Below are 23,138 nucleotides of genomic sequence, written 5' to 3' on the forward strand. Positions count from 1 at the left end.
CTAAGGCTTGAATTCTGTTTTTCCCATTAGGATGACAGTTCTGGCAGTCTATCGTCAGTCTCCACGCCAAATCTATTAAACACAGGGGTATGGAATTTAATATATTTTATTTTCTAGTCTCACTTTGCTCCATGCATGGGACATCTAACAATTGTATATGAATGCATTCTGCATGGGCTATTCATTCACGCATGCTTACTAAGACACTGGTTCATCTAAAGTCATTATTTTGGATTAACACATCACTTGCATAAGTAACACGTAGTTTGGAAATATTTTACTGTATGCTTCCAAGTAGCTGTTGCAATTAATATTTGAAGCATTAGAAAACTTTTACACAAGGTGCTTTTATGTATGTATTTGTTTATGCACACACATGCAGTACATCAGGGGTGCCCAAAAGGTAGATCCCAGATGCTATAGAACTACAACTCCCATGATGCTTTGCATGTCTTTAGTCTGTCCTGGGATTGTGTGGTGTTTTTTTTGGGGGGGAGAGGGGGGGGGGGGAGATTATTTTTATTTATTTATTTCACTTTTTTTGGAATTAAGGAACCAAGCACAGTTTTTTCATTTGTGACCTCAACATATAGTAAGCCATAATTGAACACATCTTAAAGTGGCTCTGTGACCTCTGAGCTGGGCAAACAGATATTTATGAAAAGCTCTGATTCTTGAAAATTCCCAATCCATGAAAAATGCTATATTTTCAAATACTATATTCAAGCTGCAGGCAAGGAGTATGTGACGTACTACCCAATTCTGACATCACTGGGAGTGAGGAACACACACATGCTCTGCTTCAGACCTTTAGCACAATTGGTGTTGAGGTCATTTGAACACAGTCCTCTTCACATTTACCATGCATGTCTTGACAGTTTTTTTTCTTTGACTTTTGTATAATGCAGCATAATGTATATATTTTTTTGTGATTTTTTTTTTTTCTTATTAGCTGCCTTTGGTTTAGCAAGCTTGCCTACAAAATTAATTTCAAACTAAAAAAAAATGTAGTTGAAACCCTGGTCTAATAATGAACCAAAATAACTGGGATCAGGGCTTAAAGGGACACTATAGTCACCAGAACAACGACAGCTTATTGAATTTGTTCTGGTGAGTAGAATCCTTACCTTCAGGCTTTTTGCTGTAAACACTGTCTTTTCAGAGAAAATGCAGTGTTTACATTACAGCCTAGTGATAACTTCACTGGCCACTCATCGGATAGCTGTTAGAGATTTTTCCTGGCTCATGGCTGCCTAAAATGCATCCAAACATTCAGTGTCTCCTCCCTCTGCATGCAGACACTGAACTTTCCTCATAGAGATTCATTGATTCAATTCATCTCTATGAGGAGATGCTGATTGGCCAAGGCTGTGTTTGAATCATGCTGGCTCTGCCCCTGATCTGCCTCTTTGTTAGTCTTAGCCAATCCTATGGGGAAGCATTCTGATTGGATCAGGCCACCACTTCTGATAATTTCAGCAGACTGCTTGTTTTTCTGAGGCAAACCGCATGCAGAGTTACCGCTTCAGGCTTGAATACAGTAAGAATTTGCTATATTTATGGATGCATGAGGGGCCCAAGGGGGCTAGATGGTGGTTTTAACACTATAGGGTCAGGAATACATGTTTGTGTTCCTGACCCTATAGTGATCCTTTAAAGGGACACTATAGTTACCAGAACATCTACAGCTTATTGTATTTGTTCTTGTGAGTATAGTCAGTCCCTGTAGACCTTTTAATATAAACACACTGCCTTTTCAGATAAAATTCATTGCTTACATTCCTTCCTTGCAACACCTCTAGGGGCAGTCACTCAGATGGCCACAATAGGTGCTTCTTTCGTCAGTGCTGCACAATGTGCACGCTCTGCATGGAGGCGCTGAATGTTCCTCATAAAGATGCATAGATTTATGGCTCAGTAGCTTCCCAATGTTTTTTCTGTAGGAAAGCATTGGATTGGCTGATGGCGTCAATTTTGATCTCAGCCAAGGAAGCAGAGTGGTGGCTCAGATTACCAAAATTGGGCCAGTGACCTAAAATGTGTTTTTAACACTATAGTGTCAGGAATATATGTCTGTATTCCTGATGCATTGTCAGGAATATACGTTTGTGTTCCTTCAAAATTTCAAGTCTTATCCTAATATTATTTTGTAGTCTTTTTCAAAGGTTACAGAGCCACTTTAAGATGTGTCAAATTATGACTTTAAAAGTTACTTGCCAATACGGGCCCTGACTGGGATCATTATTTAGGATACATATATTATATAAACAAGAGTACATCCTGGCGTGAAGAAAAGTGTTTATTGTATTTTTATAAATAACCCTCTCTCCACCCCCCCAAAAAAAATAAATCTAACCATTGTTGCTTAATGTGTTTTGCACATCCTGGAATATATGTATTCTCTTATCTTCTTTGGTTATTTGAATTTAAAGGAAACTCCTCTGTCCGTTGAGCGCTCTAAGCCTTACACAGATGCCTGTTGCTGGTATGAATTGGTATGGCTAAGGCAGAGTGTAATCTATGCATTAGCCATACCTCACTGAATGGAGGGACATCACCAGAGGACTCGGGGCACTAGAACTACTTAAATGAGGAAGTGGTTATAGTGACCTGCTAAGTTTAGCGATATTTTATTCACTGTAACACTAATTTTAGTTGTAAATGAGGAGTTCACATCTGATGGGAATGCATTTACTAAGCAAAATTAAAGCAGTCACTATTGCATTTTAACCTCCACTAGTAGTTATTACAAATACAGAAAATAGATCAGTGACATGAAAATGACCCCAAACAAGATATTTGGCAGCATAATCTTAAAATACTTGTCAGACAGGGCAGGGAACATTGTGTTTCTGTAAATACATCTAGTGACATTAAAGACGTTTAAGTAATTGTGTATTCAGTATTTTACTTCCTCTTGAAAATTTATATGGGAGAGAACAAGTTTTCATTTGTATCCTAAACTCTAAGTTTTGGTAAATCCCTGGATAGATCTGTAGTTCTTGTTGTTATTTGACAGGGATTCATATAATATGTAAAGTATGGAGAGACTACTTAATGGTATAAACAATAAACTAAAAACACTTGGGTGCTATTAATCACCGGTATTCCCTCAAATACCGAAACAAACAGTGGTTAAATGAAAAGGAGAATGCACACCAGAAACCATATGAAATCTCAATCTTGGTTTAATAAGCCAATATTAGGTTTACAAATATAATACAATAATAAGTGATGGTAAACATGCTAAACCTAATAATCAAAATTCCACAAACCTAATAGGGCAGAAACACGGACCAAAATAACACCCCCCCCCCCCCCCCCATTATGTTTAGCCTGTTTTCTATCACTTATTATTGTATTATATTTGTAAACCTAATATTGGCTTATTAAACCAAGATTGAGATTTCATATGGTTTCTGGTGTGCATTCTCCTTTTCATTTAACTATTATTTGACAGGGATTCAACTTAGTTTGGCAGTCTTGCATGTTTCCACTATAAGGGTAATAAGAGTAATTGACCAAACTGTTTTAGAACAGTTTGACCATTTTTCCTAGGTCCCCTTGGCACCCAATTTGAAACCTTTCTTCTTGTAGGAGAAATCATTTGTCTTCACTGAGAGAAGCAGGACCGCACTTGGACAAGAGTGCTCGCTGAAGCACTGTCCGTGTATGTGGCCCTGCTGAGCTTGGTGGAGCGAACCGAATTCTCCTGCAAGAAGAATATGGAAGCAGGGGCTATTTCCACGGGCATCCAGCAGGATCCAGATACGTTATCAAACCAGTGTAAAATTGATTCACCTATTACTTTGGGAGGGCACCAGGACATTTCTGGAACCACGACAACTCCACCTGACTTTAGTGGTAACATAAGTAAAATGTAATACATTTAGCGTACGTTCAAATGTATTGGTCTCTTGAGTACCAAAAAGGTCAACAGTGCACTAGGGAAGGCAATGCTACTACAACTATTGACTAATTGTGGGCAGTTGCCTGTGACTGATTATCACCCTTGTGAACCAGAACTGTATAGTGTACATTGCAGTCAATTATACACATGGTGACCAATTATGTAAACCATATTTTGGCGATCAAAAGTGTATTTATAAAGCTTGTCACTTGCAGCCAGCCTTGAGGCCTCCATTTAAAATGTTACGTCACTATTACTGGAATTCTTACAACTGAGGATGTCTAGTAATAGTCCAAGATGGCTGTAATCCGCTTAGAATCTATTTGACAGCCAATTGTTATCCATAAACTGGTAATTTATAGCATATTTGTTTTCTTGTATGTCATGAAAATGCTGTTCATTAAGAACTCAGCGGTTGGCTTATTAGTTTTCCAACTTGGATTGGTGTCTTGGAGAAACCACAAAAGCTGTGCTGTGCCAATCATTCCAGCATTTTTACTTTTAAAAGGCACCCACCCAAAAGTGTTTACTATGTAGCAGACTTAGCAATGTGGATAATGTCCAGGATTACAGCAATAACAGGCAGTTTTATGGAAACTAGCACCCACTGAAATCAATTAATCATCAACAGTTTACACTTAACAGTTTAAAACATTATGATTGAACAGCTGGTAGTCTTCATGTGATGAACTGTTTCATTGTTTGTATTGAAAAGGTTTATTTGTATCCAGTGTATTGCAGAAGCATAGTGTTTAGAAAAAAATAAAATGGTTGCTCGTGTGTGTGTGTGTGTGTGTGTGTGTTTTTGTTTTGTTTTTTTATTAATTTTTTATATTCTTTATTTTAGGGTATATGTACAGTTGTAGAATGTAAAGGGAATATTTTACACAGTGTCACATTAAACTAAACTAGCTAATCCGAAACTAAACGGATCCTTTATTATTATAATAATGAAGAATACTAGCTTTAGGGGCTGTTTTATTTTTACTATAGTTTACTTGCCTTCTACCACTTGCTGCAGTGCATCCATTCTCAGAGGTCCATGGGTATTAGGCTGATTGGATGATTGGACCCATCTGCATAAACGTAACAATGTGCAAGTATCGATGGTTATTAAAAAGTGGCATTAATCAAATAATAGTATAAGGGAAAGTAAGGTGTACTTTGCATAAAGGAAAACTACAGTACCAGGAAAGCAATCCGTTTTCCTGGCACTGGAGGTACCCTCTCCCTCCCACCCCCCAATCCCCGGTTACTGAAGGGGTGAAAACCCCTTCAGTCACTTACCTGAGGCAGCGACGATGTCGCTCGTTGCTGTCTCCTCCTCCTACTGTCTCCGTCGGCCGGTGGGCGAGACTGATCCTGCCCACCGGCCGAGGAGACCTAATGCGCATGCGCGGCACTGCACAGCGTGAGGACGTCCAGCGACGCTCTAGCACAGATAATCTGTGCTATGTGTCAGGAAGTGACCTCTAGTGGCTGTCTAGTAGACACCTACTAGAGGTGGAGTTAACCCTGCAAGGTAATTATTGCAGTTTATAAAAAAACTGCAATAATTACACTTGCAGGGTTAAAAGTAGTGGGAGTTGGCACCCAGACCACTCCAATGAGCAGATGTGGTCTGGGTGCCTGGAGTGTCCCTTTAAGTACAGAACAATTTTGGCAAAGGCAGGGCTTCAAACAGTGTCCGTCTGCAGCATCTTGCCAGTTAACATAATGGGAACAGGCATCTTCTCACATTATATGCAATAAACATATATCGCAGCTCACTGCTTTGGCATGATATCTGTAGACCCTCAGGCATGCGTAAGCATATGCCAGTGACACCGCTTCATCTGCCAAGAGGTGAAGATTTAGTTGAACCAGAAGTTGGAGGCATGGTAGAATAGCTTCAGGTAAATCTCCCTGTCTCCAGCTTCTGCTGATTATTTTTAGATGCCTACAATGAGAAGCTCCAGCTCTATAGAACTTAACAATACTTGAAATACTTACAAAACGTGGAAAAAGACACCTGGTTACCTATGCCAAGGCCTACTCCTCCTTTAGGTTGATAAATCCATAAGGTATTTTGGGGATTCCCCAGCAAAGCGTTGGCTCCTTGTGCCGTAAAGAGCAACTGTCACATGAGGTTTAGTATCTCGCTAAATGTCTGCTGTGGGTGTAGGATTTTTAAACATTGAACAGCTATACTGTTATAACTTACATTGTATAGCCAGTGCCATTACTGCAGCAGATAGACTTTGTACTTGTGCATACTCTTGAGCATCGTAGGGAAATGGTGTTTCCCTGGATACGGGAGCGATGCAGAGTTAAAATCAGAGGCAAGAAAATAAGGAACTGTCACTTTCAGAGCAGTGACAGTCTTGACTCAGGATACTAGAGGACTGATGGATTTAGCAGCTAATACAAGACCCTTTAAACAAATTCAGCTGACTTCAATTAAATAAATTGAGCAATTGTTCACTCCGACCATCGGATGAGAGCTCACACAGAGCTTGGGAAACAAGCTAGGTACTGTCTTTTTATCAATTCACTGAGGAATAGTGTATCCTCCTGTACTGCTCGTCATCTTTCTCACTTGGCATCAATTTGCTTCATTCTGTCTCTTGGCTGTAGATGAGCCAGGAAAAGATATTAAATATGTGGTATATCTTTCTGTGTGTTCCACTGTTTCCGCTGTTTAGGACAGTAATTTATATTTAGAATCCATATGCACCAAATAAGGGTTGGTGTTGGTCTTCTTTCTGCCAGTATGCACTATGTAGGAAGTTTTCTGCCTTTAGTGTATGTGTAGGTTTGTGATGTTGTTTATAGTAAACCATATGTGCTGCTGGTTTTAATAAAATCATACAGAAAACCAAAACAAATTATTTGGGATACGGCTGGATAAATCTAAAAAAAGCAACATAAACCAAAGAATAGTGCAATACAGTAAGTACAATGGATAATGCGCCACACATAAATGCACTCGCAAGACGGTGATGAATACAGCACTCATAGGGTGCCTCTCCCGAAGTTGTTGGGGGGGGGTGGGGGGGGACTGTTGCTCAGGGCTCAATGGATGAAGGTTAAAAAGGTGGTTTATTTGTATAAAAAGGTGAACAATCCCCGTAAGCATAGGTACAAATATAAAAGAAACAGTCGGTCCTAAGCGTTTTGTTCCTAGAGGAACTTCCTCAGGGACTACAATGACATAAAAAGTGTATATATATATATATATATAATCAGTGACAATAACATATCCGAATACCCCCACCCAAACGTCCCTTTAAATAGGGCTAATCCCTAAGTAGATGTATATCCCTCTTATAGATATACGATCAGTAACCCCTGGGGTCTAAAACTGCTTTAAAAATATGGTATTTCTTCTCCCTATCCTCTTATGTATCAGTTCTCTAAATAAGGGTATGTGTGCACCTACAATCAGCAAGGAGGATTTTTTATTTTGGGGATATAATATTATTAGACAATGTATGAGTGTTTGTGAATTTCAAAATTAAGGCCAATATAGCCAACATAGAAAATTCTCCAATTCAGTTTGGCTATTTTGATCTTTCATTTGAAATTCATTTTGAATTCTCGACAATTCTTGCTTTAGGGAATAACCCGATTAGAAAAGGGCTGAGGAGAAAAAAGAAAAATATCCTCTCAGCACATTCTACTATCTTTTCTGGTGCGTAATGTGTTCTCCCTACCAACCTTTTTATTTTGTGCAAAATAATCTCTTGATCTTACTTGCCAGTAAGCTCAGTAGGTTTGTGGGCCTACGTATAGAATTTGTTTACAATCTTAAGTTCAAGTGTTTGAAATGTGATGGGCCCACTCATCTTCTCGGAGGTCAATGAAATGACTGTTTACAGTAACTCACAATGTTACCAGCAAAGTGCTGAATTGCTACCCCCAAAAGGACCAAAATATGCTGTATAAGAACAAGATGACATTTTTGTAAGAATGAGGTGATCTTTGTCCATATTCATATAAAAGTATTTTATTGAAGGTTTTTTTTTTTTGTTTTTTTGTTGCTTTCCTCTGGTCTGTTATATATGATGAAGCTGCTTTCTTCAGTTCACAACCAAGTAGCAGACGACAAAAAATAAATAAAAAATAACATGTAGTTCTATACCTACTGCACATCTGCCTGGGGAAATCTTTTTTTTTTATTATTATTTTTTACTATTTTATGTTTAATACATCTGGAAAGTATGTATATACAAAGAACGGAGACATGAAACAAACCATCGGTTGAAAACACTAATAAGTCTACAAGTTATTAATTTGGGAAGGTGGAATATATTCCCTAAATATTAAAAATTATTCTGGAAATAAACCATGTGGTTTTGGTAAAATCTGTATTAACACTGGTGTCTATATTTTCTTAACATTATCTCTGAAACTTGAATTCAATCCCAGGTTCCTTGGGTTAGGTTTACATGCAAACTGTACATTAATAGGACAATGATTGGTCCCTCAAACTAAACAAAAAGAAAAATGTAAATCAGGCACATATATTTAACACGGATTTGAAACTATTTGTATTTATTAGACATATTAGTAAGAAAATCAGTTATGTGATCAAGAAAAGATTAAATCTAAATTAGTCTAATATGTTTGGCAGAAAGTATGGATTATTTCATCCCCTGGAGTATCTTGGCAAAGAGGCACCCAACACATATCTACTCTCTCTAACTTAAAAGAGTTAGAAATTAAAGATGGAGAAATATTCTGGAGAGTCAGTGCTGAAATGGTTCGACTCTTTATGTCAAGAGTCAGAAACCTGGACTTTAACAGTCAAGGAAATAGATTACAAAGGACATTTTGCTTTTGGAAACTAGGATCATTCCTGTCTAGTGCCAATTCATGTCATAGATTGGCAGCAGGGTTAGATTGGGGTCTTAGACTTTAGGTGAGCGTGGGAAAACAATGTGTCGACGTGCCCGATGTTTGTGCATTTATACAGTAAAAAACAGAAAAAAAAAATCCTGCCAACTTGGTACAAGAGTTGGGCTGATAAAACGGAGTTTTAAAATTAGTATGTTACCTACAAAGCATGCCTTGCTCTTAATATAAGACATTAGATACAGTAAATAATATATACAAAAAAAAAAAAAAAACCTAGTAACAATGTGTGTGTGTGTGTGTCTGTGTGCTCCTGAAGATACACAATTGTTCATCTATTTTTGTGTTACAAAAGTTGTCGGGTTTAATTTTTTGGACACCGTTGGGCAAGGGGGGAATTATATTTCATCTTTAGTTTGATTTAAACGTTGCTTTTAGTTTGACGTCGACACCAGCTTTGCAGAAGGAGGACCATGGATGGTGGGTGTTCATAGCAGCACGCACTTGCATTTCTTCTTGGGCTCTGGGGGCTCCAGGGTGGCCAATATCGCCTCCTCAAACACATTCTTTAGGCCTTTCTGTGTGAGGGCAGAACACTCCACATATTTTACTGCCTTTAAGTCTCTAGCAAGTTTCTCTGCTGTTTCTGGAGTGATTGGCTTCTGTTTGGTTTTTTTTTTTTTTGCAAGTTTCTCGATTGTTGAAGGGTCATCTCTTAAGTCATTCTGGGTCCCAACAAGCAAAAAAGGAGTCTTGGGACAGTGATGCGTAATTTCTGGTACCCACTTTTCTTTCACATTTTCAAATGAAGATGGAGAAACCACGGAGAAACAGACAAGAAACACATCTGTCTGTGGATAGCTAATAGGTCATAATCTATCATAATCTTCCTGCCCTGCGGTATCAAATAATCCTAAAGTATATGGTTCTCCACCGATCATAACTGTTACGGCATAGTTATCGAATACCGTTGGTACGTATTTCGAAGGAAATTTATTTGTCGTGTAGTATATGAAGAGACCTGTTTTACCAACAGCACCATCACCATCACCATCACCAATGACCACACACTTAATTGTCTGCATGGCTACTATTTTTGTTGTCAATGTCAGCAACGCTTGTCTAATACAGACCTCTCAGTCTTTCCCCCTTCCGCTGCCGTTGGCAGGTCTACACAGGGTTTGGGGGGAATCTTCTTTTAATGCAGGATTCTCGACTTCCAGCGGTTCGGTGCAGGCAGTGCTGGCAAGGCAAATGGCTAGTGAATGTCCAGAATAATTATTTTTACATAAAATGGTTCTGTAACTTCTCGAGTATTTAATAAAGATAAAATGTTTGACATACTCATCTTGATTCTGGATTTTTAGTGAACTAGTTAGATATTTGTTTGACAAAGTCTGAGATTGATGACAGGCGTACCTTCCGCTGTCTATTTATGTCAGTTTCCACTGCTCTCTTCATTGATGCAGACTCCTGGCAGTAGCTAAAGGAAGATGATTGTGGAACCCAGAAGGGAGAGCGTCTGGTAATATCTATCGTGCCACCACAAAGCTGACATTTCACTTACAGGGCTCTTCCAGTGGAATCAAAATTCCAGGAAGAGCTGTAGTTTGCATTCTGGCATATCACACGCTGCATTGTTGGGTACGCAGATGCAGCTCATTTAATCACTGTCTAAAGGTTGACTCCAGGTCCGGTTGGGTACTGCCCTTCAGCCCAAAACTTGGGCTAAGAAGAGCGGTTGTCCCCCCAGTCAAGGGAAAATAAAGTCACCGGGTTGTACTGATGTACAGGGGGTAACCCTAATAATAATTGCAAAACATAAAAAACACTAATTCTCCAATACAAACGCCCTAATAGGTGTTGTGCCAGGAAAAAGAAGTACAACCCTGTAGAAATGTACTAATAAATCAAAGGATTATTTACAACATTATTTATTAATAAAGCTAAAAATCCTAACCTACTTACTAATAGGCACTCTAGGTAGGTAGGTACTGTAGCCTGAAGCCAATTATAAGGCAACGATCAGGGATAGAACAGGAATGAAAACTACAATGGAGGTGAAGTGGAAATCAATCAATAAATTTATTATTTTGTGTATCTGCCCCTGGCCAAATTAAAGAAACAGTGCGTGCACGCTCCCTGAAGTAATTCACACCAGACACAAGTGTCAGGTTAATGAAGAACTTGAGGAATGTTTATTAGAGGGGGGTGGCATTCCCCTTATAAAGCAAAATTACATCATATGCATTGTCAGAGATAACATTGATTTATGCATCAATTATTGGTTAGGGGTTAAGTGGTTGATTCATTGCTCATCCTACCGGGTGTGATGTCACTGGCATCTTGCGAGTCTCCCCCAGATTACAGCGCCATCTTGTTAGTGCAAGTGTTATTCGATGACTAAGGGAAAACTCCCCGGCCCTAGCGGCCATTTTTAGGTAAACTAAATAAATCACATTATGAAGTTATAAATGCTGATCAAAACTATGAGTAAATAGACATTTTACTATATAAAAATCAGATTAATATTTAATGTCCACAACAGGAGGTATATAACCTGCACTAAATGAGGTTAGCAGAATGTCAAGAGAACCCTATAATATGTATCAGACAGGTATAAAGCTCTCCATCCATATATAATACACCAGTAAGGGATTATTAGACTTAATACTACCTTAGATCTATCCCTGTTATCTCGGCATAGCATAAAGCTAAAAGCTAGAACCACTGCATAAAGCTAGAACCACTGGTCCTATAGTAAAGCTAAATAAACAAACAAGTGCTAACACCCATAACCCAAGTGCATGGTGAAAAGAATAAAATCAAAAGAACGCCCGACGCGCGTTTTGGCGTATCAAGACGCCGTCGTCAGGGGCAAAAAGCAAACAAACTAGCCACATCTCCAACTTCCTTAAATACCCAATATGTAATTAGCCATATTGGTATCAGCCGGTTCCCATAAAGAATCCTCACATACCGTTGGTCCGGCCGAAGAACCGCCCAACTGACGTACGGTAGCTCCCAGTTCAGCCTACATTACCTCCGTGTATCCTACGTATCAAATACGTCACCACTAGGGGCGGTATCAGCCGGATCACATGGGTGGAGGGGGGCGGGAATCAACCGCTTCTACCACACACCCCTCTCTGCCGACACGAGTGAGTCATCGTGACGTCACTCAATGGGCGGAGTTATCGCAACATGTAAATACAGTACATGAAAAAGGGGTTTAAAACGGAACATACATGCCGTTGTCAATCATCACTCATCCGACCCACCGAAACGATGGGTCTATGGGTGTCCAGATATTGACCTTTATTCACTGATACATGGTACCAGCTTATATCAAATAGTACTAATTCATAACTCAAATGTGGAATCCATCAACAAGTTGGAGAATTAGTGTTTTTTATGTTTTGCAGCTCATTTAATCAACCTTGTGTCTCTATACCACTTACACCTCTTAAATTAAAGTGTCCCGCTTTGCCCATTTAAAATGTTGGGAGGTATATAGCATCACTCCAGAAATGTAATCTGAACTCTTTATCTTCCATGATTCATACGCATGACCCATACCAACTCCAGAAACCTTTTTAATAAGGGATGTAAATGCTCATCGGTGGCTTTTTTTTTTTCTTAAAGGTTACATGGTGTTAATATTAACATGCTGACTGTGTTTAAAATCATGTTTTTCTAATTGGAAACAATTACATTTATCTCTGCTCTGGTAATGTCTAATAATCTCTTATTTTCACACGTGTTAATGCTGTACAACATGAAATAACATGTTTGTTATATCCAAGGTTAAATGACTTTAAACAAAAGAAACAAAGTGGTGCAACAGCAAATACATTGGACCACTAGCACTGAGGCTAGTGGTGTTGTGAAGAGAGGCACTGAGGCTAGTGGTGTTGTGAAGAGAGGCACTGAGGCTAGTGGTGTTGTGAAGAGAGGCACTGAGGCTATAGTGGTGTTGTGAAGAGAGGCACTGAGGCTAGTGGTGTTGTGAAGAGAGGCACTGAGGCTAGTGGTGTTGTGAAGAGAGGCACTGAGGCTAGTGGTGTTGTGAAGAGAGGCACTGAGGCTAGTGGTGTTGTGAAGAGAGGCACTGAGGCTAGTGGTGTTGTGAAGAGAGGCACTGAGGCTAGTGGTGTTGTGAAGAGAGGCACTGAGGCTAGTGGTGTTGTGAAGAGAGGCACTGAGGCTAGTGGTGTTGTGAAGAGAGGCACTGAGGCTAGTGGTGTTGTGAAGAGAGGCACTGAGGCTAGTGGTGTTGTGCAGAGAGGCACTGAGGCTAGTGGTGTTGTGCAGAGAGGCACTGAGGCTAGTGGTGTTGTGCAGAGAGGCACTGAGGCTAGTGGTGGTGTGCAGAGAGGCACTGAGGCTAGTGGTGGTGTGCAGAGAGGCACTGAGGCTAGTGGTGGTGTGCAGAGAGGCACTGAGGCTAGTGGTGGTGTGCAGAGAGGCACTGAGGCTAGTGGTGGTGTGCAGAGAGGCACTGATGCTAGTGGTGGTGTGCAGAGAGGCACTGAGGCTAGTGGTGTTGTGCAGAGAGAGGCTTGAAGACTATGGTGAGGCCTAATAGAAAGCAGTTGTTGTTGGGGGATTCCATCATAAGAGGTGTGGAGATGGACAATGGTGGTCTTGTGAGGTGTCTTCCCAGAGCTACTGCTCACAGAGACAGGAGACGTATCTGTAATATTGTTAAGCAAGCAAAGCAGGAAGGGGAATTGGATGTACTTGTCCATTTAGGGACAAATGACTTGGCTTCCAATGAGGTTTCAGAGGTTAAGGAAGTTTTTAGTGTTTTTGCCAATGATATACGGCAGGTTGCTTCCACACTGTCATTCTCTGAAGTTCTGCCTGTGCATAACACTCAGAATGACAGGCGGATGCGTATTAGGGACTTTAACTTGTGGCTTGGTGAATGGTGTCGGGAGCAAGGATTTGGCTTTATTGCTCATGGTAGCTCTGTTTGGAATGGAAATAAACTGTACAAAAAAGATAGTTTGCATCTTTCTCAAAAGGGAACAAATGTTCTCAGTGAGCAGTTCAGAGGTTTTGCTAGGATGTATTTAAACTAGGAGGGGGGGGGGGGGCAAAAGGGTGATAAAACATCAATCCAATTGTCCCCCAAAACAAGGACAGAAGGTGCCTGTAGCAAGTGTGTTAAAAAAGGATACGCTTAGAGTCATGTCTACAAATGCTCGCAGTTTAGGGAATAAGATCCATGAACTTGTGGCAATAATGGCAACTGATAGTGTAGATTTAGTCGCTGTTACTGAGACATGGTATAATGAGAAAAATGACTGGGACATAGCAATACCAGGGTACTCTTTATATAGAAAAGGGAGGGGTGGCCCTGTATGTAAAGGAAATCTAGCCTAATAAAGGTTAGTGAGGCGAACATAGAGTCCGTTTGGGTTACGTTAGAATTTGGTAATCACACAGTAACTCGTGTAGGTTTGATTTGTAGGCCCCCAGGACAAATTGAAGAGTTAGATAATCTACTAGTTGAAGAAATAGCTAGAATGATAATGAAGGGGGAAGTTATCATCATGGGTGACTTTAATCTTCCTGATGTGAATTGGAAAACAAAAATAGCTACTTGTGCCAAGAGCACACACATTCTAAACTCCCTACTGGGATTGTCTCTAAAACAAGTCGTTGAGGAGCCAACTCGTAAAGAGGCCATACTAGATTTAGTGTTAACAAATGGAGATTTGGTATTAGATATTACTGTAGGTGAAAGTTTAGGATCCAGTGATCATCAGTCAGTGTGGTTTAATATAAGAACAGTGACTGAGTCACACCACACAAAAACAAAAGTTTTAGACTTTAGAAAAACAAACTTTTCTACAATTAGAATATGTGTAAAGGAGTCATTATCAGACTGGAGCAATTTAAATGGAGTCCAAAAGAAATGGGATTATTTAAAAGTTGCACTACTGAAGGCAACAGAAAATTGCATTAGGCTTGTCAGTAAAAGCAACAAATTCAAGAAACCACTGTGGTACTCCGCAGATGTGGCCAAAATAGTAAAAAACAAAAAGTTAGCATTTAGTAATTATAAAAAAAAACCAGAGTGAGGAAGACAGAATGACCTATAAGATTAGGCAGAAAGAGGCTAAGCAAGTTATAAGAGCTTCCAAATCACACACAGAAGAGAAAATAGCACAGTCAGAAAAATGGTCAGAGTTGTGGCAACTGACATTTAATGTGGATAAGTGCAAGATAATGCATCTTGGACGTAAAAACCCAAGGGCAGAGTACAGAATATTTGATAGAGTCCTAACCTCAACATCTGAGGAAAGGGATTTAGGGGTGATTATTTCTGATGACTTAAAGGTAGGCAGACAATGTAATGGAGCAGCAGGAAATGCTAGCAGAATGCTTGGTTGTATAGGGAGAGGTATTAGCAGTAGAGAGAGGGAAGTGATCATGCCATTGTACAGAACACTGGTGCGACCTCACTTGGAGTACTGTACACAGTACTGGAGACCCTATCTTCAGAAGGATATTGATACCTTAGAGAGAGTTCAAAGAAGGGCTACTAAACTGGTCCATGGATTGCAGGATAAAACTTACCAGGAAAGGTTAAAGGATCTTAACATGTATAGCTTGGAGGAAAGACGAGACGGGGGGATATGATAGAAACATTTAAATACATAAAGGGAATCAACACAGTAAAGGAGGATACTATATTTAAAAGAAGAAAAACTACCACAACAAGAGGACATAGTCTTAAATTAGAGGGACAGAGGTTTAAAAATATCAGGAAGTATTACTTTACTGAGAGGGTAGTGGATGCATGGAATAGCCTTCCAGCTGTAGTGGTAGAGGTTAACACAGTAAAGGAGTTAAAGCATGCGTGGGATAGGCATAAGGCTATCCTAACTATAAAATAAGGCCAGGGACTAATGAAAGTATTTAGAAAACCTGGCAGACTAGATGGGCCGAATGGTTCTTATCTGCCGTCACATTCTATGTTTCTATGTTTCTATTCAGTGTAAAATCCACGTTTGTTAAACAGTAGGCTTGGCATCAGAAATATTCTTTTCACCATTATTTAGCCCAGCTATTTGGGTCATGGGATGATTATCCGTTTACTTTTGGTTTTGGGTCTTAAAGGAACACTATAGTCACCTAAATTACTTTAGCTAAATAAAGCAGTTTTAGTGTATAGATCATTCCCCTGCAATTTCACTGCTCAATTCACTGTCATTTAGGAGTTAAATCACTTTGTTTCTGTTTATGCAGCCCTAGCCACACCTCCCCTGGCTATGATTGACAGAGCCTGCATGAAAGAAGAAAAAAAAAAAAACTGGTTTCACTTTCAAACAGATGTAATTTACCTTAAATAATTGTATCTCAATCTCTAAATTGAACTTTAATCACATACAGGAGGCTCTTGAAGGGTCTAGCAAGCTATTAACATAGCAGGGGATAAGGAAATCTTAATTAAACAGAACTTGCAATAAAGAAAGCCTAAATAGGGCTCTCTTTCAGGAAGTGTTTATGGAAGGCTGTGCAAGTCACATGCAGGGAGGTGTGACTAGGGTTCATAAACAAAGGGATTTAACTCCTAAATGGCAGAGGATTGAGCAGTGAGGCTGCAGGGGCATGTTCTATACACCAAAACTGCTTCATTAAGCTAAAGTTGTTCAGGTGACTATAGTGTCCCTTTAACGGTTTGTGTAATTTACCAGAGATGTATTAGATTGTAGTCTGAGTATCTGGACGTTTAGAATATGTCTACTTATTGATGTTAAAATAACTCTCTAGTCACCAGAACAGCTTAATGTAGTGGTTTTGGTGCCTATAGCCTGTCCATGCATGCTTTTTAATGTAAGCACTGCCTTTTCATAGAAAAGGCAGTGTTTACATTACTGCCTTGGGGCACTTCACACAGACGGCCACTAGAGCTGCTTCCTGGGTCAGTGCTGTATAGAGTGCAGCCCTGGAGATCATGTTCTGCATGGAGACGCTGAATGCTCCCCATAGAAATGCTTATGCCAGGGAGTAACTGCTATCATCATGTCCATTTAGTGCCTCCAGACTGATAGATAATCTGTATGCACTGCTCTTTAAATGGGCATTTTAATGTCCAATGACTGCAATGTAGTGTAAGCAAAGTAAAATCTCGGCTCACACCAGGAGACCAAAGTATGATTATGAAATACATGCAAGTTTTCATTTGGGGTATATCTACTAAACAGTGATTTAAAAAGAAATTGTATTTGGGCAGTGGAAGGGTCCCTTTTAATATACAAATGTGACTGATAACATGCTATGACAAATACAGTGCTCCCAAGTAGACTGAAATTGGCTCTTTCAATTTCAAATAATGTGCAAATGTATGTGCAAAATACAGATTACTCAATCCTATATCACCCAAAGTGCCAATGCATAAAATTAAGTATAAGGTATAGCAAATTCCCATAGAAACAAAAGAGAGAAAATGCGTATATGATGTAGTATTTTAATACAAATAAATAAAACAAAAACAAAATGGATTGGCACTCACAAGAAGGGTGTGCTATTATCATTTAGCCATGAGGGTCACTTAGCTTCCAGTTAGTCCCCAGTATGCTGATCTGCTAGTCCACCAGCTACTCAACCGATAAGATCTGGGTCCTGGTTTGAGAAAGCGGTGAATGTGGACAGCATGTGATTCGAATAGGAGAGGTCTATTAGATTTCCTCTGGAGCAGAGTGTCAGCTCATTGTGCTTTTATTTGCTGGCTGTTAGAATTCTAGTTAAGAATATTTTATTTTTAGAACAAGAACTATTCAGGTTAGTTCATAGGGTAGGCAACCGTTTGCCATTATGGCTGTAAGGGAATTAAAGGAGATGTAGTCCACAGCATCTGCAGTAGCAAGAGTTTGCAAACACTGAACTAATCCGAATAGTTATTCTAATTATGAAACCACTGTTGTATATCATTAGAAATATGGAAATAACTATGAAATTGCAAAATTAGCTATCTGCTGTTTAATCATCCATACTTGAAAAACTATGTAAAAGTTTGAGGGGGAGGTGGGTTTCATTTTTTATTTTTTTTCCCTAAAGTAACATAGCATACATATTCATGTATTCGCTTAAATATCAGTGTTTAACTTAAGTGGTTAAGCAAAAAACAGAAAAAGTGCAGAAACCTTTTTTGCTTTTACACCAGAAGATTTCTGCTGCGTAATTTTAGAAGATTTTTGTCAAGTATATTTTTAAATGATTCTCTTTCATGTGGGTATCTCCTTATGCATTAACAATAAAGAGACACTGTGGCAACCAGATCACGTTTTTCTTGTTGTAGTGGTCTGGGTGCAGTGTCCCTGTTCCCTTTGCAGTGTTAATACGGCCTCTAGTGGCTGTCTACCAGGGCTTTCTGGAGTTTCACAGAGTTTGAATCGGTGAAACGACGCAGGACGTAGTCACACTTTGCATGAGGACATCCAGCATGTTGGGGAAAGACCCCATATGAAAGCATTGTGTCAATGCTTTCTTATGGGGAAGGCCTAATGTGCATGTGTCGCTTGCCATGCTTGAGCATTTAGGTGCTCCTTTGGCTGATGGCGGAGAACAGAGGGTACTGCTGGCTGGTACGGTGGTCAGCTGATGCTGTTAGCCAATCAATAGCTCCCAATTCATAAAAAGGTGCATAATGACTTTAGAAACTATTGTTGAGTACTGAACTATATATTCCTATAAAACATATATCAAAATAAATACCACACTCGAATGCATCCATTATGCATATCTCCAAAGAAAAAGATTTAGAGGATCAATATATGGGTATGCAAGAAAACAGTTTATTTATTATACAATATAAACATGAATACGGCACTCTTTGTGTGCGGTATTCATGTTTATATTGTGTATGTATATATATATTATGAAGTTATATTGGGGTTAACCTCGAATACCTGCACCTACACGTGATTGAGTGCCAGCACAACTTTGTTTTTTTGTTTATTATGCACCAATTGTGTGTCATTCATATAGATTAAACAAGACCTCTCGTATAAAATCGATAATCTCTTATAATCTGGAGAATTAATGATTTCTAAGTAAATTCAAATATGATACAAAAACCTGGAATTCATAGTATATATACAAATCAACAACCATCAATATAGTATAATTCATACCAATAGGACGAAGCCTATCGTATAGATCAATTATCTCTCCTGTAGTAGTCAATTAAGTTTGTATATTATACAATAAACTAAAATTGATGGTGTATATACACAAATCTACAACTATTAACATCTGGAATTCATAGTATATACATCTATCTACAACCACCAGTATTGATTAATTCATGCAAATAGCGAAATTAATGGTATATCCACAAATTTACAACAATATAGAGTTCATATTCCCCATATATATGGTACAATCTTTGGTGTATAATAAATAAACTGTTTTCTTGCATACCAATATATTGACCCTCTAAATCTTTTTCTTTGGAGATATGCATAATGGATGCATTTGAGTGCGGTATTTATATTGATATATATATATATTTTTTGAGGTTTTGATTGGGAATGAACCTCTAATACCTGCACCGTCACGTGATAGAGTGCCAGCACCGCTGACATTTGTTAATATATTCCTATAGTTCAGCCACTTTCTGGTCTTTGGGAAATCTAGTGCAATTAAAAAGGAGTATCTTTGTTTAGTTTTTTTCTTCTTGTATTTATTTAGTAATGCATTATGTCTATATACATTTTAAAAAGTAATCTCCAGCATGGAGTGTCCCTTCATCCCCTTCACTACCAAGCACTTTTTGATTGAAACATATTTTTTTGCATATTAACTCAATGCATAGATTTCTTTAACTCTTGTTTAACTCTGTATTAATTTTTGTGTCCGTTAGTTATCAAATATCCCCATTCTATAATTGTAAAGTGCTCTGGAATATGTTGGCACTATATAAATGCTAATAGTAGTAATATTTGAGGCGAGGGATACATTGCTAGCATATAAGCATATCATAACACACAGCAATATTGTTTATATATTGTGTGTGTACAGGGCCGGCGCCACCGTTGGGCGAACTAGGCATTCGCCTAGGGTGCCCACCAGGATATTTCCTGATTTCCTGGTGGGCTCCCTCTGTCTGTGGCGCAGCGCTGGGCAAGCGACTCTTGAGCCCACCCCCCCTCAGCTTCAGGCCGCTCCTCCAGGCGCCCGAATGTAGAGACGCCCAGAGGAGCCCTGTCACAGGGGTCCCAAGAGGTGGCCACCTCACGATGCCCCTAAGTTGTCCTTCAGTATGGCAGAGCAGGCACCTTCTTACCTTGATGACACGTGCCTGCTCTGTCATCAAATGCCAGTGACCGGAGGAACCAGGAGAAGGCAGGCGGCGAGGGAGGCTGTTCTTGCAGCCTTTTACGCCAACCTCGCGCACCCTCTGTGATGCCAGGAGCCGGAATATGATGTCAATCCAGCCCCAGCATACTAAACAGGGGGCGGGAGGAGTAAGGAGCTGCCCCACACTGGACCCCAGGGAGGTAGGGAGGCTTTGCCTCAAATAATCAAATTGTGTGAGTTTGACTGTCAGTGAGTGTCTGCCTGTCTGTGTGTGTGTCTGTCTGTCAGTAAGTGTCGGTCAGTGAGTTTCTGTGTGTTTGTGTCTGTCAGTGAGGGGGTGGCAAAAATCCTTTTTTTTTCATTTAGTTGTTCAGCTTTTTTTTATTTTTTTATTCTTTATCTGTGCTTAAAGGGAAACTCCAGTGCCAGAAAAACGATCCGTTTTTCTGGCACTGGAGGGTCCCTCTCCCTCCCACCCCCCAATCCCCGGTTACTGAAGGAGTGAAAACCCCTTCAGTGACTTACCTGGGACAGCGGCGATGTCCCTCGCCGCTGTCTCCGCCTCTGCGACGCTCCTCCTTGTGATTACGTCGGCCGGTGGGCGAGACTAATCTCGCCCACCAGCCGAGGAGACCTAATGCGCATGCGCGGAAATGCCGCGCATGGGCATTACGTCTCCCCATAGGAAAGCATTGAAAAATCATTTCAATGCTTTCCTATGGGGTTTTGAGCGACGCTGGAGGTCCTCACACAGCGTGAGGACGTCCAGCGACACTCTAGCACAGGAAACCTGTGCTATAATCCAGGAAGAGCCCTCTAGTGGCTGTCTAGTAGACAGCCACTAGAGGTGGAGTTAACCCTGCAAGGTAATTATTGCAGTTTATGAAAAACTGCAATAATTACACTTGCCGGGTTAAGGGTAGTGGAAGTTGGCACCCAGACCACTCCAATGAGCAGAAGTGGTCTGGGTGCCTGGAGTGTCCCTTTAAGATGGTACAGAGGTTTGTGTTGCCATGTCAACATAAGTAAAGAATAAGAACAAGAAATGGCATATAACAAAGGCAGAGTTTTTACAGTACATTGACAAATTTTCAAATAATGTTGCTTGATAAGAAGGGTTCAGCATTGATCTGGTAGTCTAGCCTAGGTTATTGAGGCTGTTGAGGCTGACTGCTGTTGTTCAGCCTTTTTAAAAATGTTTGGGAAATGAAAAGCATTACAATATACAGTGCCATGAAAGCTAAAATCAATTGCAGTAGATGTGACAAAAATATGTAAAAATGGTTGAATACCTTGCTTACAGGAATTTGTAAGGACCCTGAAGAAGTATAGTTTTAGCCCCCGGGGGCGGTTTATGTGGCCTGCCTCCACCTGCAAGGAGAATAACAGTTGTTTGTTTACCTTTTCTCTGTTGCAATGCCAGTCTTTGCAGAAGGCCCCGCCTCCTTGGCTGAGATCATCATGATTGATATTCTCAACCAAACCAATACTTTCCCATAGGAAAAAAACAACACTACGCTGTGCCAATCAGATTGTGTCTCCAAGATCATCTGATCGAAATATCAGTGTTTTACTCTATATCTGCAGAAATGTATGTCACTGTCTGAGTGACAGCCACAAGAGAACAGCAAAACGCGATCTGCAGAACGGCAATATTTACAGTTGCATGGTTAAATTTGGGAGGGGGTTCATGGCACCCTGATCTTTTACATTGAGATGAAGTGATCTCTTTGCCTTTAGTATCACTTTAAGAAGCAGCAAAACTGCATAAATGGTGTTGCTTAATGGTCTGGTTTGTGTCTTGAATACGTTTTATTTTAAGAGATGCTCAAGCACAGCTGGGGCTTGACTCACATTGATCAGGGAATAGAGGGCTCTATACTGTATACTAACAAAGCCAATTGTAGCACTGTGGAAATAGAAAGGAAGCAACAAAGATGACATCATTCCAGTTCTGAAGTATCAAAGGGAGGGACCACTTGAACTTTTGCCCTTATAGCTTCTCCCCTAATTACATCATCCTGATAGACAAGGACAACGCATTCATACAGCCAGAAACCAGTTGAATGCTGATTTCATTTTTTTTTTTATCATCCCAGACACCTGGCTTATTTTTATGCAATCACACATGGCAAGCTAACTGACTCTACTTAAATGCTCAGATTTGGGGAGATTTTTCCGAAACAATGTGTTTATGGTTATAATACCTGCAGCAGGCAGTATACACGGCTATGTGCACGCAGTATACTTGTCTGATGTTTTTGCTGTTGCAAATTTGAGAAGAAATTGCAGTTCTGTATTTTTTTTATTTATTTTTAAAAACATTTACCTATCACGGCATTCAGTTATCTACTACGGTATTTATTTTACCTCATGCTGTAATATGGAGATAAACCCCGAAGTGAAGTCTAAATATGTGTCACTGTATCCATATGGTTTTAACAGTAGTAACCCTTTCTGTGCTGTCTCAACCACACAAAAGAAAAGGTTAAAATGACCTCCTTTTACCTGCCAAGGCCATGTTCTCCCTCCTCCAGATTATTCTTGCCTGATGTCATTTTTGCTTGTTGGAGGGGGGAGTGAGAACAGACTGTGGGGAGTACAGGGATAGCACGAAGTGGGGCGACGTGCTGCCGTTGGCTGTCTTTTGCCAGAATGCTGTGAGTGGTCAGACACCAGTTTTAGTACAGTCATTAGGCAGTTGGAACTTATTTCAGGCCGGCTAATGACGCTGCCAGAGGTGGATTTGCACCTTTGCCAGCGAAACGCTTTACATACGGACTTCAGGCACGTTGACCACTTTAAAACAATAAAGTTACCATGATGATTAGTGCAACCTTTTAGTGGCAATAATTCAGAATTTTTTGCACAAAAAGTGAGTTTGTATTGCATCGGTTATCTCTAATGGCATTTAATGCTGTTTCATGGAACGGTGTCAAACATATTTTTGCTTATGTCCAAGAAATACTGCTTTAGAGAATGAGAGGAAAAATCCAAGATGGTTCCCAAATCATATGAACATTCTGTTCACGTGTCCTTTTGTTATATAAGAATACTATACATATAATATTTC

At 39.8% G+C, this 23,138-nt stretch overlaps 1 protein-coding gene and 1 pseudogene across 2 annotated transcripts in view; one reads left to right on the forward strand and one right to left on the reverse strand.

The window, feature by feature from the left end:
• TBC1D12 (TBC1 domain family member 12) overlaps window positions 1-23,138 on the forward strand; it is a 120,481-nt gene that overhangs the window by 67,256 nt on the left and 30,087 nt on the right. For both annotated transcript variants that reach the window (XR_010085623.1, XM_063434583.1), the window contains exon 3: window positions 31-87. Coding sequence is in view for 1 of the 2 variants with exons in the window: in XM_063434583.1 (XP_063290653.1) it covers window positions 31-87 (57 nt within the window). In the remaining variant the exon portion in view is untranslated. The remainder of the gene's footprint in view (window positions 1-30; window positions 88-23,138) is intronic.
• Window positions 9,126-9,893, reverse strand: LOC134575617 (cell division control protein 42 homolog; annotated as a pseudogene).

Source organism: Pelobates fuscus, chromosome 10 (genome assembly GCF_036172605.1).
Source record: "Pelobates fuscus isolate aPelFus1 chromosome 10, aPelFus1.pri, whole genome shotgun sequence".
NCBI classification, from domain to species: Eukaryota; Metazoa; Chordata; class Amphibia; order Anura; family Pelobatidae; genus Pelobates; species Pelobates fuscus.